The sequence below is a fragment of the Lepidochelys kempii genome, chromosome 1 (assembly GCF_965140285.1).
Source record: "Lepidochelys kempii isolate rLepKem1 chromosome 1, rLepKem1.hap1, whole genome shotgun sequence".
In the NCBI taxonomy this organism is placed as follows: domain Eukaryota; kingdom Metazoa; phylum Chordata; order Testudines; family Cheloniidae; genus Lepidochelys; species Lepidochelys kempii.
In genome coordinates, this window is record NC_136380.1 from 158,243,868 (window position 1) to 158,266,251 (window position 22,384).

Below are 22,384 nucleotides of genomic sequence, written 5' to 3' on the forward strand. Positions count from 1 at the left end.
AGAATGGTTAGGGTTAGGAATGAGGAAATGAAACACTCTCTCCCAAAATTTTAAGTGACAAAGAAAAGATATACCCCTTTCCTAGTGCCAAGCTTGTGTCCAGTGACCCTTGTTATGAGAGCTGCTTGTTGGGCAGTGTGTTAATCTCCTTTCAGACTTCTTCAGTTAATCTCTTCTTTATAGACAAGTGACTTGTGCTCCTTGTCCCTTAATTCACAAGGCAAATAAGGATTTGTTTAGCGAGACACTCCCAAGGCTGGCAAACCCAAACTGTAAGAACCCTAACATTTTTAAAACTTTTGTTTTTAAATCTCCAAACTAGCTGCCGGTTCAGTGCAAGTGTTGGGAAGGAGTTCAGAACATCCACTTTTTAGCCAGATTGATTCATATGTCCTTAGTCATAACCGGTACTTAGTCACCCATTTCCTGCCAGTGCTCCAGGTCCGTAAAACGCGGGCTGGAGTGAGTGCTGCAGGCACCAACCAGTCTAAAGGATCAATGCACGTTCTTCCATGGAATCTTTTATTAGAACAAAAGCACAAGTAACATTGTCGACGTATGTGAGTCTTGTTATTAGTTTCACAATATCTTGTATTTTCCTTAAAGTCCCAGGACCTGGAATCAGTTGGTGATCTGAGACTCTCCGTTTTTTGTTGTTGTTGTTGTTTTTTAACATCTGTTTTTAGCCCTCAAAGTTGTGGAGAAAAACTTGAAAATGTGAATCTCAAAGACCAGAAGACAAACTAAAAGAACCCCAAGATCATTGGCTTGAAAATAATGAGACTTTAAACTTAATCTCCATTCATAATTTTGAATGCTTCAATATGACTAATTTGGGAGTAGGAGGATTGTGTCAGATGAATAGATTCGAAAGCAGAAGGGGCCATTGTGATCATCTAGTCTGATCTTCTGTATAATACAGGCCATAGAACTTCCCCAAGGTAATTCCTAGAGCAGATCTTTCAGAAAAACATCCCGTCTTGATTTTAAAATTGCCAGTGATGGAGAATCCCCCACAAACCTTGGTAAATTATTCCAATGATTAATACTCTCACTATGAAAAATCTATACCTTATTTCCAGTCTGAATTTGTCTAGTTTCAACTTCCAGCCAATGGATCATGTTATACCTTTCTCTGCTAGACTGAAGAGCCCATCTAGGTACCTACAGGCTGTAATCAAGTCATCCCTGAATGTTTTCTTTGTTAAGCTAAATAGAGAGATTCAAGGAGCTCAATCACTATGTGGCATGTTTCTGATCCTTCAGTCATTCTCATGGCTCTTCTATGACCCCTCTCCAGTTTATCAACGTCCTTCTTGAATTGTGGGCACCAGAACTGGACACAGTATTCCAGAAGCAGTCACACCAGTGACAAATGGAGAGATAAAATAACCTCTGTACTCCTACTCGAAATTTCTCTGTTTCTGCATCACAGGATTGCAGGAGCTCTTTTGGACACATCATCACATTGGGAGCTCATTTTCAGCTGACTATTAATCTCCATCCCCAGGGTTTTTTTTCAGAGCACTGCTTCCCAGGATAGAGCCCCCGCCTCATGCCAGCATGGCCTACGTTTTTGTTCCCAGTTGTATACCTTTATATGTATAATGTATAATGCTTGCGTGTGCCCAGTTTACCAAGCAACCTAGATCATTCTGAATTAGTGATCTGTCCTTTTCATTATTTACCACTCCCCCAATTTGTGTCATCTGCAATTATCATTTATTTTATGTTTTCTTTTAGGTCATTGATAAAGATGTTAAACAACACAGGGCCAAGAACCAATCCCTGAAGTGTCCCACAGAAAACACACCCACCCTATGTTCTTTCTTTTTACAATACTATGATAAATTTTGTACAAAGTATGCCTTGTGAGGTATCATTTCATAACTCATAATCTGCTGAACATTATTGTCCTGGTAAAATATGTACAGCAGCATTATATATGAAGTTATAAAAGATTCCACAATCCAGATTGTACCCTGGGAAATGTCACAGTGATGTTTCCCCATTTACAGTTACATTTTGAGACCTAGGAGTTAGTCATTTTTAATCCATGTAATTTGAGTCATGATAAGTTTATATCATTCTAGCTTTTTAATCAAAATCTCATGCAGCACCAAGTCAAATGCCTTACAGAAGCCTAAGTATTTTACATCAACACTATTACCTTTATCATCCAAACTAGTAATCTCATCAAAATATATCTAAGTTTGGCAGGCTCTATTTTCCATAAATCCTGTTCATTTGCATTAATTACACTACCTTCTTTTATTTCTTTATTAACCGAGACACATATCAGTCACTCCATTGTCTTGCCCAGGACTGATGTCAGGCTGACTGGCTGATAATTATCTGGGTCATCCCTTTTGCCCTTTTAAAAATTGGCAAAACATTAGCTTTCTACCAGTCTTTCAGAACTTCCCCAAGTGTTCCTAGACTTACTGAAAGTCAACATTAATGGTCCAGTGAACCCCTCAGACAGCCATTTTAATACTCCTGGATGCAAGTTATCTGGACCTACTGATTTTAAAAAGTCTGACTTTAGGAGCCACAGAGATACTAGTAAAAAGAAAAGGAGGACTTGTGGCACCTTAGAGACTAACAAATTTATTTGAGCATAAGCTTTCGTGAGCTACAGCTCACTTCATCGGATGCATTCAGTGGACTGAAGTGGGCTGGAGACCATGAAAGCTTATGCTCAAATAAATTTGTTAGTCTCTAAGGTGCCACAAGTCCTGTTCTTTTTGCGGATACAGACTAACATGGCTGCTACCCTGAAACCAGAGATACTAGTGGCATGCAAAGAGTATTACCATCACCATATGATGACATTTCATCATCTGTTTCCCCCCCCCCATACAGAACACAAATATTTATTGAACACTTCTGTGTTTTCTGCATTATTATTGATAATTCTGCCATTTCAACTATTGTACGGATGCTTTTTGTTCCTAGTATGTTTTAAAAGTTAATTATTGTTCTTAACACTGCTGACCATAGATTTCTTCTTGTGTCCCTTGGCTCCTCTTGTCAATTTTCTACAATTCCTAACTTCTTCTGATTTTATATTAATTACTGTCAACTTCTCCTTTCTGCCATTTGTATATATATATTTACAGGTTCCTTTACTTCCCCTCAACCAGTTTTGTTTTTAACCAGGACAGTCTGCTTCTTCACTAGGTTGTGGGATTGTCGCTTTTTTGGCAACTAGTAAAGTGTTCTTAAATGATTCCCAATTATCATTCACATTTTTCTGATTATATTTTTCCTCTCAGCTGATTTGAATCATAATGGATTTTAGCTTTGTGCAATTAGCCCTATTAAAGCACCAAGTGTGTATATTACTAGCCTGGACTAGCTTATACATTATAGAAGTCAAGGAGTACTTGTGGCACCTTAGAGACTAACCAATTTATTTGAGCATGAGCTTTCGTGAGCTACAAGTGAGCTGTAGCTCACGAAAGCTCATGCTCAAATAAATTGGTTAGTCTCTAAGGTGCCACAAGTACTCCTTTTCTTTTTGCGAATACAGACTAACACGGCTGTTCCTCTGAAACCTGTCATTATAGAAGTCATGATCATTTGTACCTAAGCTCCCATTAACTTTTAGTTCTGTGGTCAGTTCCTCTCTATCTGTTAGGAGAAGAATTCCCCCCACACTGGCTGCAACACTTTCTGAGTTAGGAAATTGTCATCTATAAAGTTCAAGGATGTTTTAGTACTGGCACCGTGAGACCTCCAGCATATGCCACTCAAACTGAAGTCCCCTATGATCCCATACTGTAGATAGCGGTGTAAGGAAGTGGTCATCCTGTTCCCTAATGTGAGTTGGTGGGGTTCCCAACCAGTACCCTACCTTGTGCTTTAACTGTTAGGACATTGATCCATAAGCATTCAAGATCACTTTCTTCTGAGTTATCAGTGATTTGGAAACACTAATGTCATTTTTGACGTAGCGTTCCATTCCCCCTTCCCATGGGCGGCACGTGAACCGCCAGCTGGGGGAGGCAACCCCCGCAGCCCTGCCCCTTCCAGCCGAGGCCTGCCTGATTCCCCCTCCCCGCTAGAGCCCAGAGCCCCCATGACCATGGCCACCGGCCCAGTCTCACCCCAGGCTAGCCCCCCAACCCCAAAGGAGCACGGGAGGGTGGGCAGTGCGCAGCCGCAACCCCCAAGATAGCCATCACACTCTGTTTCCTCACCAAGCCGAAGCGTTGGGGGCGGGAGGACTAGAGCGCACACAGGGAGTGGTGCTAAGCAGGGGGCGGGGCCATGCCTCCCCCAGCCTATGCAACCTGCCGCCCATGCCGCTCCCATTTTTTCCCATTCAATCCATCCTAAATACATTATAACCATTTAGAAACAGTGGCACCAAAAGGCCCCAAACTGACTGGAGGCCCATTGTATCGTGTGTGTGTGCACACAGAGCAAATGACAGTCCCCAAAGAGCCCACAGTCTTAAATTTAAGACCAGATGTAACCAGTGGGTATAACAAGAGGATGGGGGTAACAGTAAAATACAGCTATCAGCATGCTATAGGTATGATGTCACGTTTTATTTTTACATCAGAAAAGCATGTGAGTAGAGTTGTCCCATCTGGCCACTTGCCCAGTCACTATCAGTTTGCAGTGTTTTGTAGACATTACAGTAAAAGTGGGTCTCTCAGCGGAATTAGAAGAGGGAGTGGTTTCGTAGATTAGTGCAAAGATGATGATCGACGTGTGTGTCAGTGACCCTCTGTAACTCATGTGACAAATGCTGGTTTCAGCATGAACTCCCCCTCTGCAACTTGCACTGCCCTGGATGGAAGGGAGGCAACAGGGCAGCAGGCCACGGTCCATCCGTGCTGCTGGGAGAAGGGAGAATGAAAAATCGTGCTGAGGGACCGGCAATATAACTGAGATTGGGATTTCCCACAGAACTTTCGGCTCCACATGGTTAGCAGGCCACACCTCTATCCCTTCCATCCCACAGCTTTAAATATAACGTTCCCTCTTCTGTGTGCTTTGGGTGGAAGGAGCTGATTTAGCTCTTGGAGTCTGCACTCTGTTCACATCTCTCCCTGTTAACTTCCATTGATGTCAGTGGGAGTTAGAAGCCTAAATACCTTTGCGGATCTGGACCTTAGTGTGTCTGTGCTTCACTCCCCCATTCGTAGGCACTTCTCTACCTCACAGGGCTGTTGCGAGGATGAATATGTTAGATTGTGAGGTGCTCAGATACTGTGGTAATGGAGGCCATACAAGTACCCAAGATAGATAGCCATCACACTCTGTTTCCTCACCAAGATGAGTATTTATCTGCACACTGCTTTGTTGGTGTTCCTCCAGCTGGGTTAAACTTGGATTTTGTTGCAAACACCCAACTCAGCCCAAGTTGGTTGAGGTTCAGAGGCCTTTCAAGGAAAACAAGCAGTTTTGAGCAGCCCTTGGCTGACAGTTTAATGACAAAACCACATAAAGCTTGGTGATTTTTTTGAATGAGTTTTATTGTGAATATTTGTGGTGGTTTTTGCAGCTGAATTTCAAAGCAGAACTCATGGGCTGCAAACCTGTGTGAATCCCAATGGAATCATGGCTGCTGTGTTTGGCACAGCTCTGTTTGTAAATCTAAACTGGTGACAGTTACCCTGAAGAGCATAAGAACACTTGAAAATAAAAGCACACAGAGAATTAGTGTCCAAAAGCGGGTCAAGTTTTGGGCCGTTCACAACTTATAACAGTGCCCCTTTAAACAAGATGGGATCAAGCTGTAAAATTTGGTTATGGATCTGTATTTTGAACGTCCCCATTTCAGTGGGTGTTTAAATCTGGGGTTTTGGTTAAGCCTATAATAAAGCTAGAGACCACTTGCAAAGGTCTCATCTGGATCCAGGTTTGGAGTGTGAACACCTCTGATGTTCAGGGATGCTTGGATCAAATGCTTTGATCTGGCTTATTATTAGCGGATGGGCCATTTCCAAAATTTGGGTCTGGATCATACCTTGGTCTCATCTCTACTTTTTGACCAAACCTGGGTCCCATTGAAGTCAATGACAAAACTTTTTTTGACTTTACAGGGACTTTGATTTGGCCCTTTCAGAGATTTCAGAATTGAAGCTTTGGACTCAAACAGAAAGTGCAGGATTTGCAAACCCTCAAGACAAGTGATGACATTTCTACTTGCAGTAATTACAAAATAAAGCACTACAATAATTCAAAAAGATATGGCTAGAATAATCTGTGCTGTGAGAGTAACATCAAACCTCATAAATGATCTAAGATGCATGTCTGTGACCGAGACTGGGTTGCAAAATCTGTTCATTTAACACAGACTGAAACAGGATTTGGCTGGATTACAGTGCCTCCCGGGGAGCACCACTGCAGAAAAGAGGCTTTTAGTTACCAAATGCACTTTTTCTTTTGTTTCTTACAATTAGTTTTATTTTTTATCTTGCGTAAGTATTGTTTAAGTCTTGGCAGTAATCTAAACTTCCTTGCTTATCTCTGCTACAAAGACAGCCAAATCATGGAATCCAGTTACAATACATTTGTCCCCTGCTCTGGTTACAACACAGTTGCAATTATTTGTAGTGTAGACAGAATCTTATTTGTTCCCCCTGACTTAGCTGCATTTGAAGTGTAGATAGGCCATAACTGTTTATCCTTCTACTTTTAAGCTGTTGTCATTTGGCTCCTGAAACAATGTATCCCTCTGTCCCTTTAAGGTCACCAGTCAGATCAATCTGAGATACCTAGAACTGTTGTCAGAGTGTGCAGATGTCACAGCAGGAGATGGAATCTGAACCTCTCTTTTGCTTACCTTGCTGCAATCATTTCACAAGTTCTCCAGTCATCATATCTTTCAGTCTCCACAAGATCTGAATTCCTAATGTAATAATCAAAAATCTTTAAACACCAAAGCACTTTCGACAGGCCCATCTGTGTATCATAAAGTAATAAGAAAAGACTAACCTCGTTTTACCCTTTTGCAGATCACCTTTAAGTGCAATGCAAGTTTATGGTGCTTTAAGAACAGCAAACATTGTAACATACATTATGGACCTGCTCCAGCATCCATTCAAATCAATGACCAAACTCACATTGACTTCAGTGGGAGTGGCAGTGGGTCCTACACATTAATGTCAGATCTCTGCAAACAGATTCAAGGGAGGGGGGAAGATTTGTTAGTTTAGGAGGCATAGAGAACAGACAATCAGGTTTCTACAGAAATCATCCTCAGGTGGCTTACTTACTATAAGTCTTGGAATATTGGTTTCTAGACTGAAGGAGTCACTGGGCTTTTCTGTAGTTTTTTTTTTTATCCATGTTTTGGTTTGGTTTTTTCCCACTGACATTGTCAACTGTACTATGATTGATTACAACTGAGGTTTCAGTTCCTTAATTGTGATGGTGAAAAATATTCCCCTAGGCTAGATAGCACTGAAGAATTGAGGGCCTATTTCCAAATGTGGATGCTCAAATTATGGCACACAGTTCGGCACGGAGGTGACTGTGTATCAGCTCGAGTGCCCCCGTGCAAACTGGTCACCCAGCATACACGCGCAACATTGAAAATCAAGCTCCCTGATTCTAATGGTTGCTTTTTCCATTCTTTTCCTCTCAGCTCAAGATGGCTTTTGTGTCCACACTGAACAGGAAGATCAAGAGCTCTCATTTGCAGAATGGCATTGATAAGGAAAATCAGGAAACCAAAACCAACTACACATGGCTTCCTCCCAACTTGCCCAGTAAGTGCACATGGAAGCCAGGGAAGCCCATCTCCAAGTCGCCTCATTCCCACATGCCCTTGTAAGTAACTCTCTTGTGCTAGTTATGTTTGGACTGTTTTATATCCTCCCTACTGCAGGAAATTCAGGGCCTCGCTCTGTGCCTCAAGGTTCCACTAGAACGTTCGTAGTCAGAATTCATCATTTAAAGCCACGATTTTATGTCTAAAAACTGCTATTACTTTTCCCAAAAGGGGGTTCTCTGATCCACTAATATTTCCTGTCCACTCATGACTGCCCCCTCTCTTTCACCATGACGAGGGTTGACTTCAATTCCGGATTGCCCAGCAGCTCTCCTGCAAACCAGACCCATAGGGATCTGAAGTTAGGCACCAGCAAACAAGGCACCCAACATTAGTGGGCACTTTTGGAGACTGCAGCCATAATGAATATAGAGCCTTCTAACCTATTGTTTCCACCCTCTCTGTATAGATTTGTTAATGTGTTAACTAAGGGCCCAGTTCGGTCACCTTTACTCTCATTGAGGGGTACTTTATTCTGGGAGCAGTCCCACTGAACTCAGTAAGACTACTCATGGAGTAAGCTACTGGAACTCAGCATGAGTAAGGATAGCACCATCAGGCAGTAAAGGAATATTCAGTTTCCTCAGATCAGTATCAAGGCAACAGTCCTTCCTCCGGTGCCCAGACCAAGTAACTTGACAGGAAGGAAGGGGGAATCTATTCTCCCAATCCCACAGGCTGCATCATGCGAGCAGGGCCCACTTTATGGCAGCCACTCCACAGCCCTAGCATTCCTTTGCCATAGAGAAGGGTGTCAATGTCTTACCAGTCCAGTGTTGGACCTTGTCACTGCCTCATTTTCCCCCTTTGGGGCTTCCCAATAACTGTCCCCAGACTCTCATGTGGGAAAAATAACACCTCTTCTTGGGCCTCGTTTATTAAAGTATCACAGTTCAAATATCTCAAATCCAAACCAGGCTTCCCCCACTCCATGGTTTGTTCAGTCCTTTGTTGGGCTCACAAGTTCTTTCCAAATCCCAGGTCCTGCTGTCTGATGTTTCCTCAGCCTCCTCCCTCATCATACTTTTGCTCTGGTCCTTTGTGGCAGGTAGCTCTAGCCAGTCCCTTTCACCAGGCTTGAGCTGGGAGCTCCATCCTTTCAGACCCTGGATCCCCTCTTGATCCCTTGCAAAAGCCTCTCTGAAAGTCTTTCGCCTTCATTGCCCTTGTGTCAGGGCTTCAGGCCCCAGGGTCTCTCAAAGCTCCCTCTGACCAGGGGAACTCTGTCAGGCCCACTCAGATTCTCTGGAGAGACCTCCCCTAAGTCTTTCCTAGGCCTTGGTCTCCCACTCTCTGCTGGAGTAGGCTTCATCTGAGAGGAAGCCCCATCTCTTGGCCTACCATGACATGATTCCTGATAATCTGACCCAACCCAAACCCAACCTTTGGGACCAGATGACAAGGCATAGGGGAGGCTGAGCCCAAATCCCTTAAAGGGCCAGTCCACCCTATGATAAAGTGGATCTACAAAGTAAGATTCAAGGATCTGTGGTAGACCAAGAATCTCTACAGACCTAGGCTCATAATAGTGCAGAGTTTGTGCCCCAAATCATGCACCCAGGGCCAGCAAACTTGCCCTGATTGCACTGAAAAAGGGCAAGATGCTTCTCTGAATGAGTGCCTTTTCCATGTGGTAGAATTTGTTTGGTCTACACCAAGTGGCGGTGATGTGAGGCAACATAAAATAATTACTAATACTTTTCACTCCTACCTTTTTGTTTGAGGATCTCAAGCACTTTACAAACATTAATTTATTAGGTGTTAACCCACCCCACCCTTCTGAGGTATTATCATTTTGCAGATGGGGAAATTGATGCACACAGAAATTAAGTGACTTTCCCAAGACCATAGGGAGGCTATGGCAGAGCTAGGGATTGAATCCACATTTCCTGAGTCCTCCAGTGCCATGTCCCCAGTCCCATCCTCCTTCTCTGTTTCCTGCCATATTGATGTAACTCGCTAATGCAGCTCTGCCCAAAAGAAATGTGTGGCTCTTTAATGGTCCTGCAAGCCAACCCAGACAGACCTATGAAAATAAGAGCTTCCCCAAAAGTCCAGAAAGACTACCAGTCCCCAAGTCTAACTCTGAACAACTGGTGGGCCTAAGACCAAAGGTAATATCAATACAGGATTTGATACATCTTCTGACTGGGCAGCATTTCCTGTCCTTGCAGGATAGATGGACTCAATGAATTTTTGAAGGTGTCCTAGCAACTGTCACATAGCCCACCGTTAGTTGGATCAGAAACTAATGTCTTGGGCCTGTGTCTATGATGGGCCCAATCTGGAACCCGTCATTCAAACACTTCTAAACTTTGGGGACATCTGTATCTGAATTTTGCAGTTTGAGGCAGTCTCTCATCCTAATATAAAGTACCATGACAGATCATGTGCCCCTCAAATGGCAATCTGAAATAAGGCTGCTCCATATGGAAAGCAATTACATGTTGCTGTTTGACAGTGAGGCAATTCTCTTTACTAGTACAGCTTGAACAAAGAAAGACCCTCTAGACTGTTGTTACTTGGGTTTCTTAAAATTTGTGATGCAAAACAATTTTTTAATGTGTGCTTTTTGTGACTGTGATATCCAAAGCCTATTTCCCAGCGAGCAGCTACCTCCTTTAGAGTGTCCATGTGATTTATTAGGCAATATCAATTAGTTTTACAGAGTTCCGGGAGTATCAGAGCTGCATGTTGTTAAAACATGTTGCTCAGAGATAGTGAAAATCTCACGTTTCTTACACTGCTTCTGAAACTTTGCAACTGTTCCTGCCTTTCTTGCCAGTGGCAGTGCAATGTGGTGTCAAAGCCCTCCTTCCATCTTTAAACTGAAAACATGGAATACCAGTGAGAAATTCTGAATGACTAACAAAGGAGATTGTTCCACCCTTTGCCGTTAACTGTGATGTATTTAGCCACCTGATTAAACAATGCTTTGGAAATATAGTCCCTAAATTATCTTATTTATTTGCTGAATGCCTAGTGACTAAAGGAGCAGCTCTTTCAGTCAAATCAGTTTTCTTTTCAATATGCATGCTGACTGGGAATGACTTATTCTTTGGCAACATATGCTACCTCTGGAGAAATCTGAATGAGAAAATGAAGCACATGTGCAAATGATCATCTTGCAAAACTATTCTGGATCCCTTCCACCCAAGTGTACTCCTGTGTCTCTATCCAGATTCCAACTTGCCCTGATTCCTCCGGAAACACGGCACTCTTTATAATTAAAGAAAATATGTACTACTCAGACTGCACTAATATACACCTTTGTATAGCACACTCTCCAGGGATATTTGGTATTTCTATAACAGGGTTAAAAAAAGAACTAGATAAGTTCATGGAGGATAGGTTCATCACTGGCTATTAGCCAGAATGGGCAGGGATGGTGTCCCTAGCCTCTGTTTGCCAGAAGCTGGGAATGGGTGACAGGGGATGGATCACTGGATTATTACCTGTTCTGTTCATTCTCTCTGGGACACCTGGCATTGGCTGCTGTCAGAAGACACAATACTGGGCTAGATGGACCTTTGGGCTGACCCAGTGTGGCCATTCTTATGTTCTTTTACCTTGGCGTAAATGTCTAATTACAGACTACATTCTGGATTTCTATACCCAAGAATACATTGTGCAGTTCTGATCCTTGGGCAGTCTCAAGAACTGCAGCTAGCAGCTGGTGTTGCAAACCTGCAGACCTGCTGAGAGTCCAGTATAGATTGTGAGGGAGATTAGAAAAGGAAGAGTAGATCTTGGATCGGATGAAGTGGGTAATTACCTAAAGCTTCAGAACGGCACAGGTTTGAGCTGGTTCTTACATTGTCTGAGCCAGTTATGCTGCTTCATATAATCCAGTTAATGACCAATCAAGTCTCACATCCTGATATGATGAGGTTTTCCTCTGGGCATTTTATACAGTAGCATTCCTCACAAAGTAAAAGCAGGATTTCTGAAGTGGAACCCTCTCGGTTCCACTAAGACACAGAACTGAAACCAAATGCGTGATACTGCAATATTCCCAACAGCCATTCCAGTGAACCAAAGGCATTTCTCAGAGATCCTTTAGGCTCACACATTTCACAAAGAGCTTGGAAGCCCTGAGCCTAGACTCCCCCGCCTTGAAGAGCCTGGGGCTGGCCTCCTTAGCCACCCCGGATCCTGCCTGGGGCATAATAAAGCAAAAACTTTGTGCCAAACCCCTCAACCGGGGGTCCAGCAGCACTGCTGGGGAAGGCAGAGCCTCCCCTGGCCTATTATACCTGCCACCCATGGGTCAGGGCTTTGTCTTATATAGATGTCTATTACTCCCAACTCTCTGTCCCACTTTTTCACATTTGCTATCTGGTCACCCTAGTAAGGAGTGTCCATTTCCCTGCCACACAGACAGTTTTTGACTGCTGGTAAAGTCTTCTGACCATACCTGCTCCCCTCTGATCCTTGTCACTGATTTCTGGAGCAGAGTGAAAATGGCGCTCTGTGTGTGTGTGTGTGTGTGTGTGTGTATATATAAATATAATCCACAAGTATTGGTTTGAATTGAAAAGTGGATTCACTTTGGCCTTGCTTGCACCTCTCCTGTATTGCTTTCTGCAAACATAACCCACTAGTCAGCATGTGTTACGTGTCCCAGTCTGGGCCAAACCAGAGAGGGTATAGGTCTATTACAGCTCTTATGGTGAAAGCTCTTTAGCTTAAACTGTAGGAACTCGTGCTTGTAGCTCTGGAGGGCCTTAGTTCAGTCCTTGGTACGAAGGCTGTTTGTGTGACGTGAGCATTTGAGCAGTTGTTTTACTCTTGGAATGTGAATTTTGAGCTCCCATGCTGGAACATTTATAGGTAGCAGAAGTGCCATGACAAATCCATGTTGGAGCTGATGTACAATGAACCATGCTGTACAATGAACTCATTGAGAGAAGCCATGGGCTAGGCCTGTGAATGATTCCTTGTGTCTGTCTGGGGCCTAAATATGTCTTTTTAACTAACAAATTTCCCCCTTTCTCCTGCTGTGACTGTTTCTCTTCACTGACTGCTGGTCACTAGTAAAGGCAGTCAGTATATTTTATAAAGGATGCTGTTTAATTCTACAAAACACCAGCCAAGGCACAGAGGCAGCTAAATAAGCCAGACAAGGATTTGACCACACTATTCATGCATCACACAGAGTTACTTTGTGTATGTGACAAACAAAGTTAAATTTTAACTCTGCACTCACCAATAAACTTACTGTAGCGTTTTCTTTTCTAAGAATGATGCATTGGGTAAGGTCTCTGGGGCCTGTATAGGATCTCCTAACCCTCCTTATCTGCTCTCTTCTACTATATGGTCACCATTCCCTGAGATTCAAAGCCCTCAGAGCATCTTCAAGCCCTTCTCCTGGTAAGAGGAGTTATGCACACTCACTACAGAAACAAAGCCTGTGGCTTTTGGGACCAATCATGACTAACCAAGACAACTCACATTTTAAATATCAAGTACTGAGTGTATGGAGCTGTGATCAAATCCATAGAGTGCAAAAAAAAATGCAACAATATTTGTCAGTTTTGAAGAAGTAAATCTGTATTTACTACCTTTATCACCAACAGGCCATATACATTTTGGGTATTTCAAGGATGACATGGGTTCAGAGTTCAAATCACAATTGCAAATACGGGGTGTGTTTGTATATCTGAAATTGAATGGGAGGTGAACAACTCTGGATTGTTACCCTCTTCAGAAGAAAAGTACTGAGAAGACCAACTCAAGGCAATGGCTCAGCTCTGCTTTAAGACATGGATTCAATAAACACACCCCTTGAGTGATCTTTTTTTCTGTAAGAGTAAAAGGTCCAAGGACATAAACTGCCAATCTACTTGGCCAAAGGCCATTTAAATGTGTGTCATTTGCCTAGTCGCAGTGACATACTCTAGTTCCGCTGGAGCTGAACAGATAAACTCAGGCTGGAAGGCTATATTGCACCAGTCTAACAGAGCAGAATTTAGTCCTTTGTGGAAAAATCAGAGTTCTCTGCTACATGATAGGATAAATATTTCTCTCTGAACAAAGGGAGTTCAGGTCCTAAACTGCTGTAAACTGGCAAAATTCTATTTAAACTGATTGACACTAGATAAAACTCTGGCTCTGTTTGTGTTATAGACATGGGGACTGACACTCACATATTTAAAAAAAAATACTTGACACAAGTTTTTGGGGTTTGCTACTTAACTTTTCAGTACAGGCATACTACCGCCTTAATCTGCTAAGGGCATAGATTTGGGTATATCGACACTTGGAGCTGGGGGTGTGATTCGTAGCTTGTGAAGAAATACCTACGCCAGCTCTGATCAAGCCATTGTGCTAAAAATAGTGTAGCCACAGAGTCGTGAGCAGCAGGAGGGGTTAGCCACACCAAGTACATGTCTATGGTCTCAAAATGAGTACATATTCAGGGCAGCTAGCCCCTCCCACTGCTCGTACAGCCATGGCTATGTTCTATTTTTAGCACAACAGCTCACTCAAAGCTAGTGCGAGTATGTCTTCTCCAGCTTGGCATTATACCCCCAACTCAAAGTGAAGACATACTCCAAAGAGTTTGCAGCCATAGGGTCTTGGCAGAAAAAGCTGACAAGACTGATGTTTTTTATGGGACCAACAAATAAAGGCACAACCAGTCATTTAAAGGGCACTGAACTCCAGATTCACCTGTGCACTCCAGATTCACCTGTGCACTCTTATTCCAAGTGAGTTATCAGAGTGAGTCTGATGCTAATAAACACATGATTCTCTAGCTAATGCTCTGGATTTGTGTGAATGAGAGACTAATTCTGGTCTGGAGTATCTATTTAAAATCTTGTTACCTGTGAGCAGCAATCCTTTGTTGGGATTTTACTCGCATACCCTTGTGGCATGAGAATTTCAAAGAATTCCTCTTTGGGGATGTATCTGAAGTATTGAGTAGCTGAATTATGACAGCATTGTCTTTAAACCCTCCAATCCTTTAATGCAGTCAGAGCCCTTCTGGGGGAGTGCATGGCTCCTCCAGGTCAGGCTACAGGTGGCCTCATACCAGCTGAACAGGTTTTTTTTTTACTTTCCATTTCCTGGCCTCTCTCTAACTCCACCCACTTGCAACCCAGTGAAGGAGCTGGGGAAGGGAAATTCATTACTCTATACAGATGGGTACATCTACTGTTTCATCTGAGGGGGAAGTCATGCACTATGCAAGTCAGCATGGGCAGCTTCATTCCAATCAATGATGCTAGGAACTTTGACCCGCCTGTGTAGCCACAGTTCAGTTAGTATCATGGAAAAGAGCCCAAGAAGAATAGATGACAGGTGGGCCCAAAAGTTCAGATTCACATACCTCCTGCACACACACAGTGATGTGCTGGCAAACTTTCAACAAGGGCTTCTATAGAAGTTTTCAGCCTCCGCAGATGGTGCATGGGCCATACCTTGTATAAACTACATTCCCCTTACTAAAAAAAATCAATCCATGTTTCTGCCCCCATCCTGGCCCAGTATTTCATGACCCACTGTGCTTAGCCATTTCTAGTTAACTCCCTTATCTGGAAGCTTTTCCTCAAAATAGCAACAGTGGTGGCAGGAGCTGTCCTGCAGCCTCTCCTCTCAGCAGTGGCTTGCTGGGTAAGCAGTTCCCTTCTGATAGAGGTCGAGTTGGTCAGCTGGGGAATGAGTCTCCTTAGGTTCTTGAGATGGGTGAGACTTACCTGACTGCTTACAGCCTTCCCTTGTATGTCTGTGAGTGGGTCTTAGCTACCTAGTATGGCTGGGTGAGCACCAACTGGCTCACAGACAACTGAAAACGTTAACACACACTGCTGGCCTCAACTTTTCTTGCTCACATTCACTGTGCAGATCCCGTATAAGGGTGCTGTGGGATGGGCTATACCTCACCCTTAACTGGCTTATTTTATGTAAAAAGTGTGTGTGTGTGTGAGAGAGAGAGAGAATCTTTAGATCGATCTCAGCCTTCTGCTGAAGCCCGGCTTATTTTTATTTATTTATTTATTTATTTATTTTTGCCCTATCTATCAGGTTACGTGAGTTTACATTTGCAAGGCTACCTTCACAAGGAAAGGGGCAACACATTTCTATTTATGAAAGCCAAAGCTGAGCTTTTCCTTCATGGGAGCTAAAAGGCCAATTCTGGTAACAGGTGGCTCTTCGAAGCCCCTTTCCAGCTGATCAGTGCATGCAGTCACAGGGCAAGGGAACTAAGAGTGTGGAAGCAGTAAGAAGAGACGTTTGGTTTTTGAATGGGCAACAATGTCCTGCGAGTCGCATCCCAAAGGCAGCTAAAATGAAGTTATTCATTAGGCGGTGCGTCTGATCTAGGGGATGGTGGTATTTCCTACCATTATGGCACACCCTCCTGCAGTCCCATTGACAGAGATTGTTGCTGTTTTCCATCACTGATGCCTAGCATCATTAGTAACGTAGGCAATTAGCAATGGTCGTGTCCTGAAATCAAAATCTCCCTCAGCCCTCCTCTCCTGCAGCTCTCTTTCTCTCAAGTTTTGCTCTGGTTTCCTTTTTATGTGGGTTTGGATGGCAGTAACAGTTACCCTCAGTATATTTTTTTCTGCCTCCACTAACGCAGGCCGGAAGAAACAAATATCCTGCCGAATATTCTGAAGAAAGTTGGCCGCACCCCTCTGGTTCGAATCAACAAGATTGGGAAAGCCTATGGACTGAAGTGTGAGCTCTGTGAGTATCCGACGCCCACTGCTCTTCTGTCAGGTTTTCTGAACTGAGTGGCAAGCGCAAAAGCTGGGTCGAACAAGGCCTCTTTTGTAAGAGAGTCAGTAACTAACTAAGGGTTGGGAAAGTGTGAAAAGAAGGTGGAGAAATATGGCATAGCTGGGATACTTCTAGATCTTTCCATTACAGTTATTTATCAGAGCTAAAATAGTGGCCTGCATTTCAAACTGCAGTGTAACAAGCACCTGACTGATAGTAACCCCGGCCTTGCTCCAGTAAGATGGTCTTCGCAGAAAGACTCTTACTACTAAGGTTACTAGCCCCACTGCCCAGCTGCATTTTTGTTACTGCTCGAACTTACGTACTCTGTGAGTTTAATCTCCATTTTTTAAAAATAGGATGTGTGTTGTTGAGCTACTCAGCCACTTGCAATACTGAGTGCAACTGAGGAGTATCAGGGTCACAGGGTCAGCAGTTTTGGAGGGAGAAGATCTCAGAGCTGATGTAACTGCTGCTCCTGTTCTTTGATGGAGCCTGGGGGAACGGCAAAACGGTGCAAAAGAATCTATTCTGTATGGCCCACATTAGTGTAGTACCTGAACGCTACACAATCTCTAATGTATTTATTCTCACCACACCCCTGTTAGGTAGGGAAGTGTTATTATCCCCATTTTACGGATGAAGAACTGAGCACAAAGAGGCTGAGTAATTTGCCCAAAGTCACACAGAAAGAAAGGGGACTGGAATGCAGATCACTGAAGTCTTAGGCTACTGCTCTAACCGCTGGACCATCCTTCTCCTTTAAAGATGGCAGCCTGCCTCTCCTGCCTGCCCATCTTCCTGCATTAGAGAGAGACAAGCTGGGTGAGGTATTATCTCTTATTGGACCGACTTCTGTTGATGAGAGAGACAAGCTTTTGAGCCATACAGAGCTCTTCTTCAGGGCTGGGAAGGGTACTCCGAGCATCACAGCAAAATGCAAGGTGGAACAGATGATTTAGCTTTAGCTTGTCTCTCTCACCAGCAGAAGTTGGCACAATAAAAGATATCATCTCATCCACCTCGTCTCTCTAATATCTTGGGACCGATACAGCCACAGCTACGCTTCATACATCTTCCGTAGGGTTGCCAGGTGTCTGGTTTTGGAACCAAAACGCCTGGCTGAAAAGGGATCCTGGCAGCTCCAGTCAGCACTGCTGACCGGGCCATTAAAAGTCCAGTTAGTGGGGCTGGCAGGCTTCCTCCCTGCTGTGTGTGGCCCCCAGAAGTAGCACCGTGTCCCTCAGCTCCTAGGGTGAGGAACTGCCAGGGGGGCTCTGTGCACTGCTTCTGCATCACCCCGAACACCGTCTCCGCAGCTCCCATTGGCCGGGAACTGAGGCCAATGGGAGCTACAGGGGCAGCTCCTGTGTGCACCACACAAAGCCACTTGGCAGCCCTTATGCCTAGGAGCTGAGGGACATGGCGCCGCCCAGAGCCCGCATCCCCTCCTGCATCCCAACCCCCTGCCCCAGCCTGGAGCCCCTCCTGCACCCAAACTCCCTCCTGGACCCCACACCCCCTCCCACACCCCAAACCCCTGCCCCAGCCCCCTCCCATGCCCCAAACCCCTCATTTTTGGCCCCACCCAGGAACCCGCACCCCCAGTCCAGAGCCCATACCCCCTCCCACACTCCAACCCCCTGTCTCATCCTGGAGCCCCCTTCTACACTCCGAAATACTTGGTTCCACACCCCAGTCTGGAGCCCACTCCTGCACCCCAAACCCCTCACCCCCAGCCCCACCTGAGCCTGAACCCCCAGCATGAGCCCTCAGACCCTCCCGCACACCAACCCCCTGCCCTAGCCTGGAGCCCCCTCCGGCACCCTGAACTCCTCATTTCTGGCCCCACCCCAGAGCCCGCACTCCCAGCTGGAGCCCTCACCCCCTCCTGTACCCCACCTCCTGTCCCAGCCTGGTAAAAATGAGAGAGTGAGTGAGGATGGGGAAGAGTGAGCGATGTGGGGTGTGTGAGAGATGGAGTGGATGGGGGTGGGGCCACAGAGAAGGGGCAGGTGCGGGGCACAGGTGCTCGGTTTTCTGCAATTAGAAAGTTGGCAATCCCAATCTTCCTGTATAGCTTCTCTTGCAGGGCTGAACTAGGAGGCCCTCAGGTACAGTGGTAATTTACTATGACAAGATGCTAGCCTTAATCATAATAACCTCCTCTCTTCCCACTTCATGATGGAGGGAAGTAAGGCTTCCCGTGAGTTACTAACACTTTTGCCAAGATAAACAGAATTGGAGACTATTCAAGCTATTACTGTGATATTTCACTGCATATTTCAAACGTGCCATACCAATCCACATGAGTTCACCTAGGAAATGTTAAAGACGAACGGGAAAGCAAAGATTCAAATTGAATTGAGCCTGGATTTGTGTGCTGAATGTCTGCACTAGCTACACAGCTGTCAGGCTTTATCTAGCTCCACATGTGTCATTTCTCACAGATGAGAGTGGCTGGTTTCCTGTATACGTCCTGCCCCAAGCACTGGTGGGGATAGGAAATGGAGCAGCACAAATCTTGGCAGCTGAGGCAGGAGTATGAGTACTGAAGGGTGCTTGGGTCAGTGCTAGTGGTCACTTTCAGCCCCCAACTAAAACCTCTCCAGCGCATCATCAAGGATCTACAACCTATCCTGAAGGATGACCCATCACTCACAGATCTTGGGAGACAGGCCAGTCCTTGCCTACAGAAAACCCCCCAACCTGAAGCAAATACTCACCAGCAACCTCATACCACACACCAGAACCACTAACCCAGGAACCTATCCTTGCAACAAAGCCCGTTGCCAACTGTGTCCACATATCTATTCAGGGGACACCATCATAGGGCCTAATCACATCAGCCACACTATCAGAGGCTCGTTCACCTACCCCCGTATCATCCACCAATGTGATATATGCCATCATGTGCCAGCAATGTCCCTCTGCCATGTACATTGGTCAAACTGGACAGTCTCTACACAAAAGAATAAATGGACACAAATCAGACATCAAGAATTATAACATTAAAAAACCAGTCGGAGAACACTTCAACCTCTCTGAACACTCAATTACAGACCTAAAAGTCGCAATTATTCAACAAAAAAACTTCAAAAACAGACTCCAACGAGAAACAGCAGAACTGGAATTAATCTGCAGACTGGACACCATTAAATTAGGGTTGAATAAAGGCTGGGAGTAGATGAGTCATTACACTAACTAAAAACTATTTCCCCATGCTAATTTTCCCCCTACTGACAGGTTTCAGAGTAGCCGCCGTGTTAGTCTGTATTCGCAAAAAGAAAAGGAGTACCTGTGGCACCTTAGAGACTAACCAATTTATTTGAGCATGAGCTTTCGTGAGCTACAGCTCACTTCATCGGATGCATACTGTGGAAACTGCAGAAGACATTATATACACACAGAGACCATGAAACAATACCTCTTCCCACCCCACTGTCCTGCTGGTAATAACTTATCTAAAGTGATCATCAAGTTGGGCCATTTCCAGCACAAATCCAGGTTTTCTCACCCTCCGCCCCCCCCACACACAAACTCACTCTCCTGCTGGTAATAGCCCATCCAAAGTGACCACTCTCTTCACAATGTGTATGATAATCAAGGTGGGCCATTTCCTGCATAAATCCAGGTTCTCTCACTCCCTCACCCCCCTCCAAAAACCACACACACAGACTCACTCTCCTGCTGGTAATAGCTTATCCAAAGTGACCACTCTCCCTACAATGTGCATGATAATCAAGGTGGGCCATTTCCAGCACAAATCCAGGTTTTCTCACTCCCCCACCCCAATACACACACAAACTCACTCTCCTGCTGGTAATAGCTTATCTAAAGTGATCATCAAGTTGGGCCATTTCCAGCACAAATCCAGGTTTTCTCACCCCCTCACCCCCCTCCAAAAACCACACACACAAACTCACTCTCCTGCTGGTAATAGCTTATCCAAGCAGGAGAGTGAGTTTGTGTGTGTGGTTTTTGGAGGGGGGTGAGGGGGTGAGAGAACCTGGATTTGTGCAAGAAATGGCCCACCTTGATTATCATACACATTGTGAAGAGAGTGGTCACTTTGGATGGGCTATTACCAGCAGGAGAGTGAGTTTGTGTGTGTGGGGGCGGAGGGTGAGAAAACCTGGATTTGTGCTGGAAATGGCCCAACTTGATGATCACTTTAGATAAGCTATTACCAGCAGGACAGTGGGGTGGGAAGAGGTATTGTTGCATGGTCTCTGTGTATATAAATCTCCCCACTGTATTTTCCACTGAATGCATCCGATGAAGTGAGCTGTAGCTCACGAAAGCTCATGCTCAAATAAATTGGTTAGTCTCTAAGGTGCCACAGGTACTCCTTTTCTTTTTCCCCCTACTGTTACTCACACCTTCTTGTCAACTGTTTGAAATGGGCCATCCGAATTATCACTACAAAAGATTTTTTTCTCCTGCTAATAGCCCACCTTAATTGATTGGTCTGTTAAGAGTTGGTATGGCAACCCCCATCTTTTCATGTTCTTTGTGTATATAGATATATCAGATGCATTTTAAACTTAACCAGTATCCCATAAGTGACTTGCCACAAGATGTCAGAACATGTTAGTATTAGAGCTGAGTGAGTCTAATATTTATTTAATTTTCTTTCTTGGTATAGGAATTAGATACTGTGCTCCTGTCAGATATTTCTAAGTTATTGTCTGCAAAAACACTAGTTTTCAGTTGCCTAAGTAGGCCCTGGAATCACGGTTAAATTTGCAAACCCCCTCACCCCCGTCTGAAATGGCAACCCTGTGGGCAGGCATGGACTTTGTCCCCCTGCCCCATGCGAGGCCCCGTTGGCCTGACTGGAGCCACACCCTCCTCCCCAATATAGAAGTCAACCTATGCCTATGGGGGGGAACAGATTGCTTAGCATAAGTAGCTAACACATACTGTAAAAGACCATTTCAAGATGAAGTGGCCAGTTAACACCTCTGCAGTCATAGGACATGGGGCTGTAGGTTAGAGATTGTTGTAATAAGCCATAAATCCACTGTTTTTATTAAGTGCATGATTTTCAGTGGCTAGCAAAATTATGAATGTAAGTGCCCAGGCTCCTCTTTTGAAGGTGTTGTGCAGGTTTCCTTTGGGGACAAGGACTGAGAGGTCAGCTATAGAATGGTCGTTTTGTGAAAAGAGTTCACACACAGGGGATGTGGTGTTTTTGTCTTGTATCATTTTTCCGCGTGAGTTCATTCAAGGGTGTTGTGATTGTCTGGTTTCACCCACATCGTTGTTATGGGGGCATTTACTTGCCTCACATGGCATTGCATGAGTTTCAATGAGCCTTCTGGTATGTGTGATTTCACTTTCTGGGATAGCTTCAGTTGGGGAAGCTCCTCTCAGACTCCTACATGTGCCCAACAGGAAAATAGCTAATATTTTTTGACAGCTGAGTTTATCAGTAAAATATATGTTAAAGACAAAATAAATATAGGAGTTACATTAGAAGTGGGTCTGTGAGCTGATGGAGTGGTCCAATTGTCTAGCAGGAACAGAAGTCTCTTACCATGTGAGGAGTTTACCTATTCCTTTCTTCATGTCAGGCATGTTAGTAAAAGGATGGAGGGCTTTGTATTATTAAGATTAGAATAAGTTACATCTTTCCCCTTTTTATTTGGACCTGATGGTGACCTGCAGAGGCGGAATCAGGTTGTCTTCACTTTTACAAGGGCAGCAAGGCCAGGCAGCAATTCTTGTATCCGATACGTTCTTTAATTGCATCTATCTGTTATAGGTTCTTATGTAGTTCCTGTCACCACAGTATCTGAGCACTTCACATGTGTTTATATACCTTCACTACACCCCTGTGCAGTAAGG

The 22,384-nt window shown here is 44.4% G+C and overlaps 1 protein-coding gene across 1 annotated transcript in view; it reads left to right on the forward strand.

Annotated features, from left to right (window-relative positions):
• Positions 1–7,726: 7,726 nt before the first annotated feature.
• The window catches only part of LOC140917186 (cystathionine beta-synthase), a 50,089-nt gene continuing 35,431 nt past the window's right edge, over positions 7,727–22,384 (forward strand). The window contains exons 1-2 of the mRNA XM_078851229.1: positions 7,727–7,794; positions 16,392–16,498. Coding sequence (XP_078707355.1) covers positions 7,787–7,794; positions 16,392–16,498 — 115 coding nt within the window. The 5' untranslated portion in view covers positions 7,727–7,786. The remainder of the gene's footprint in view (positions 7,795–16,391; positions 16,499–22,384) is intronic.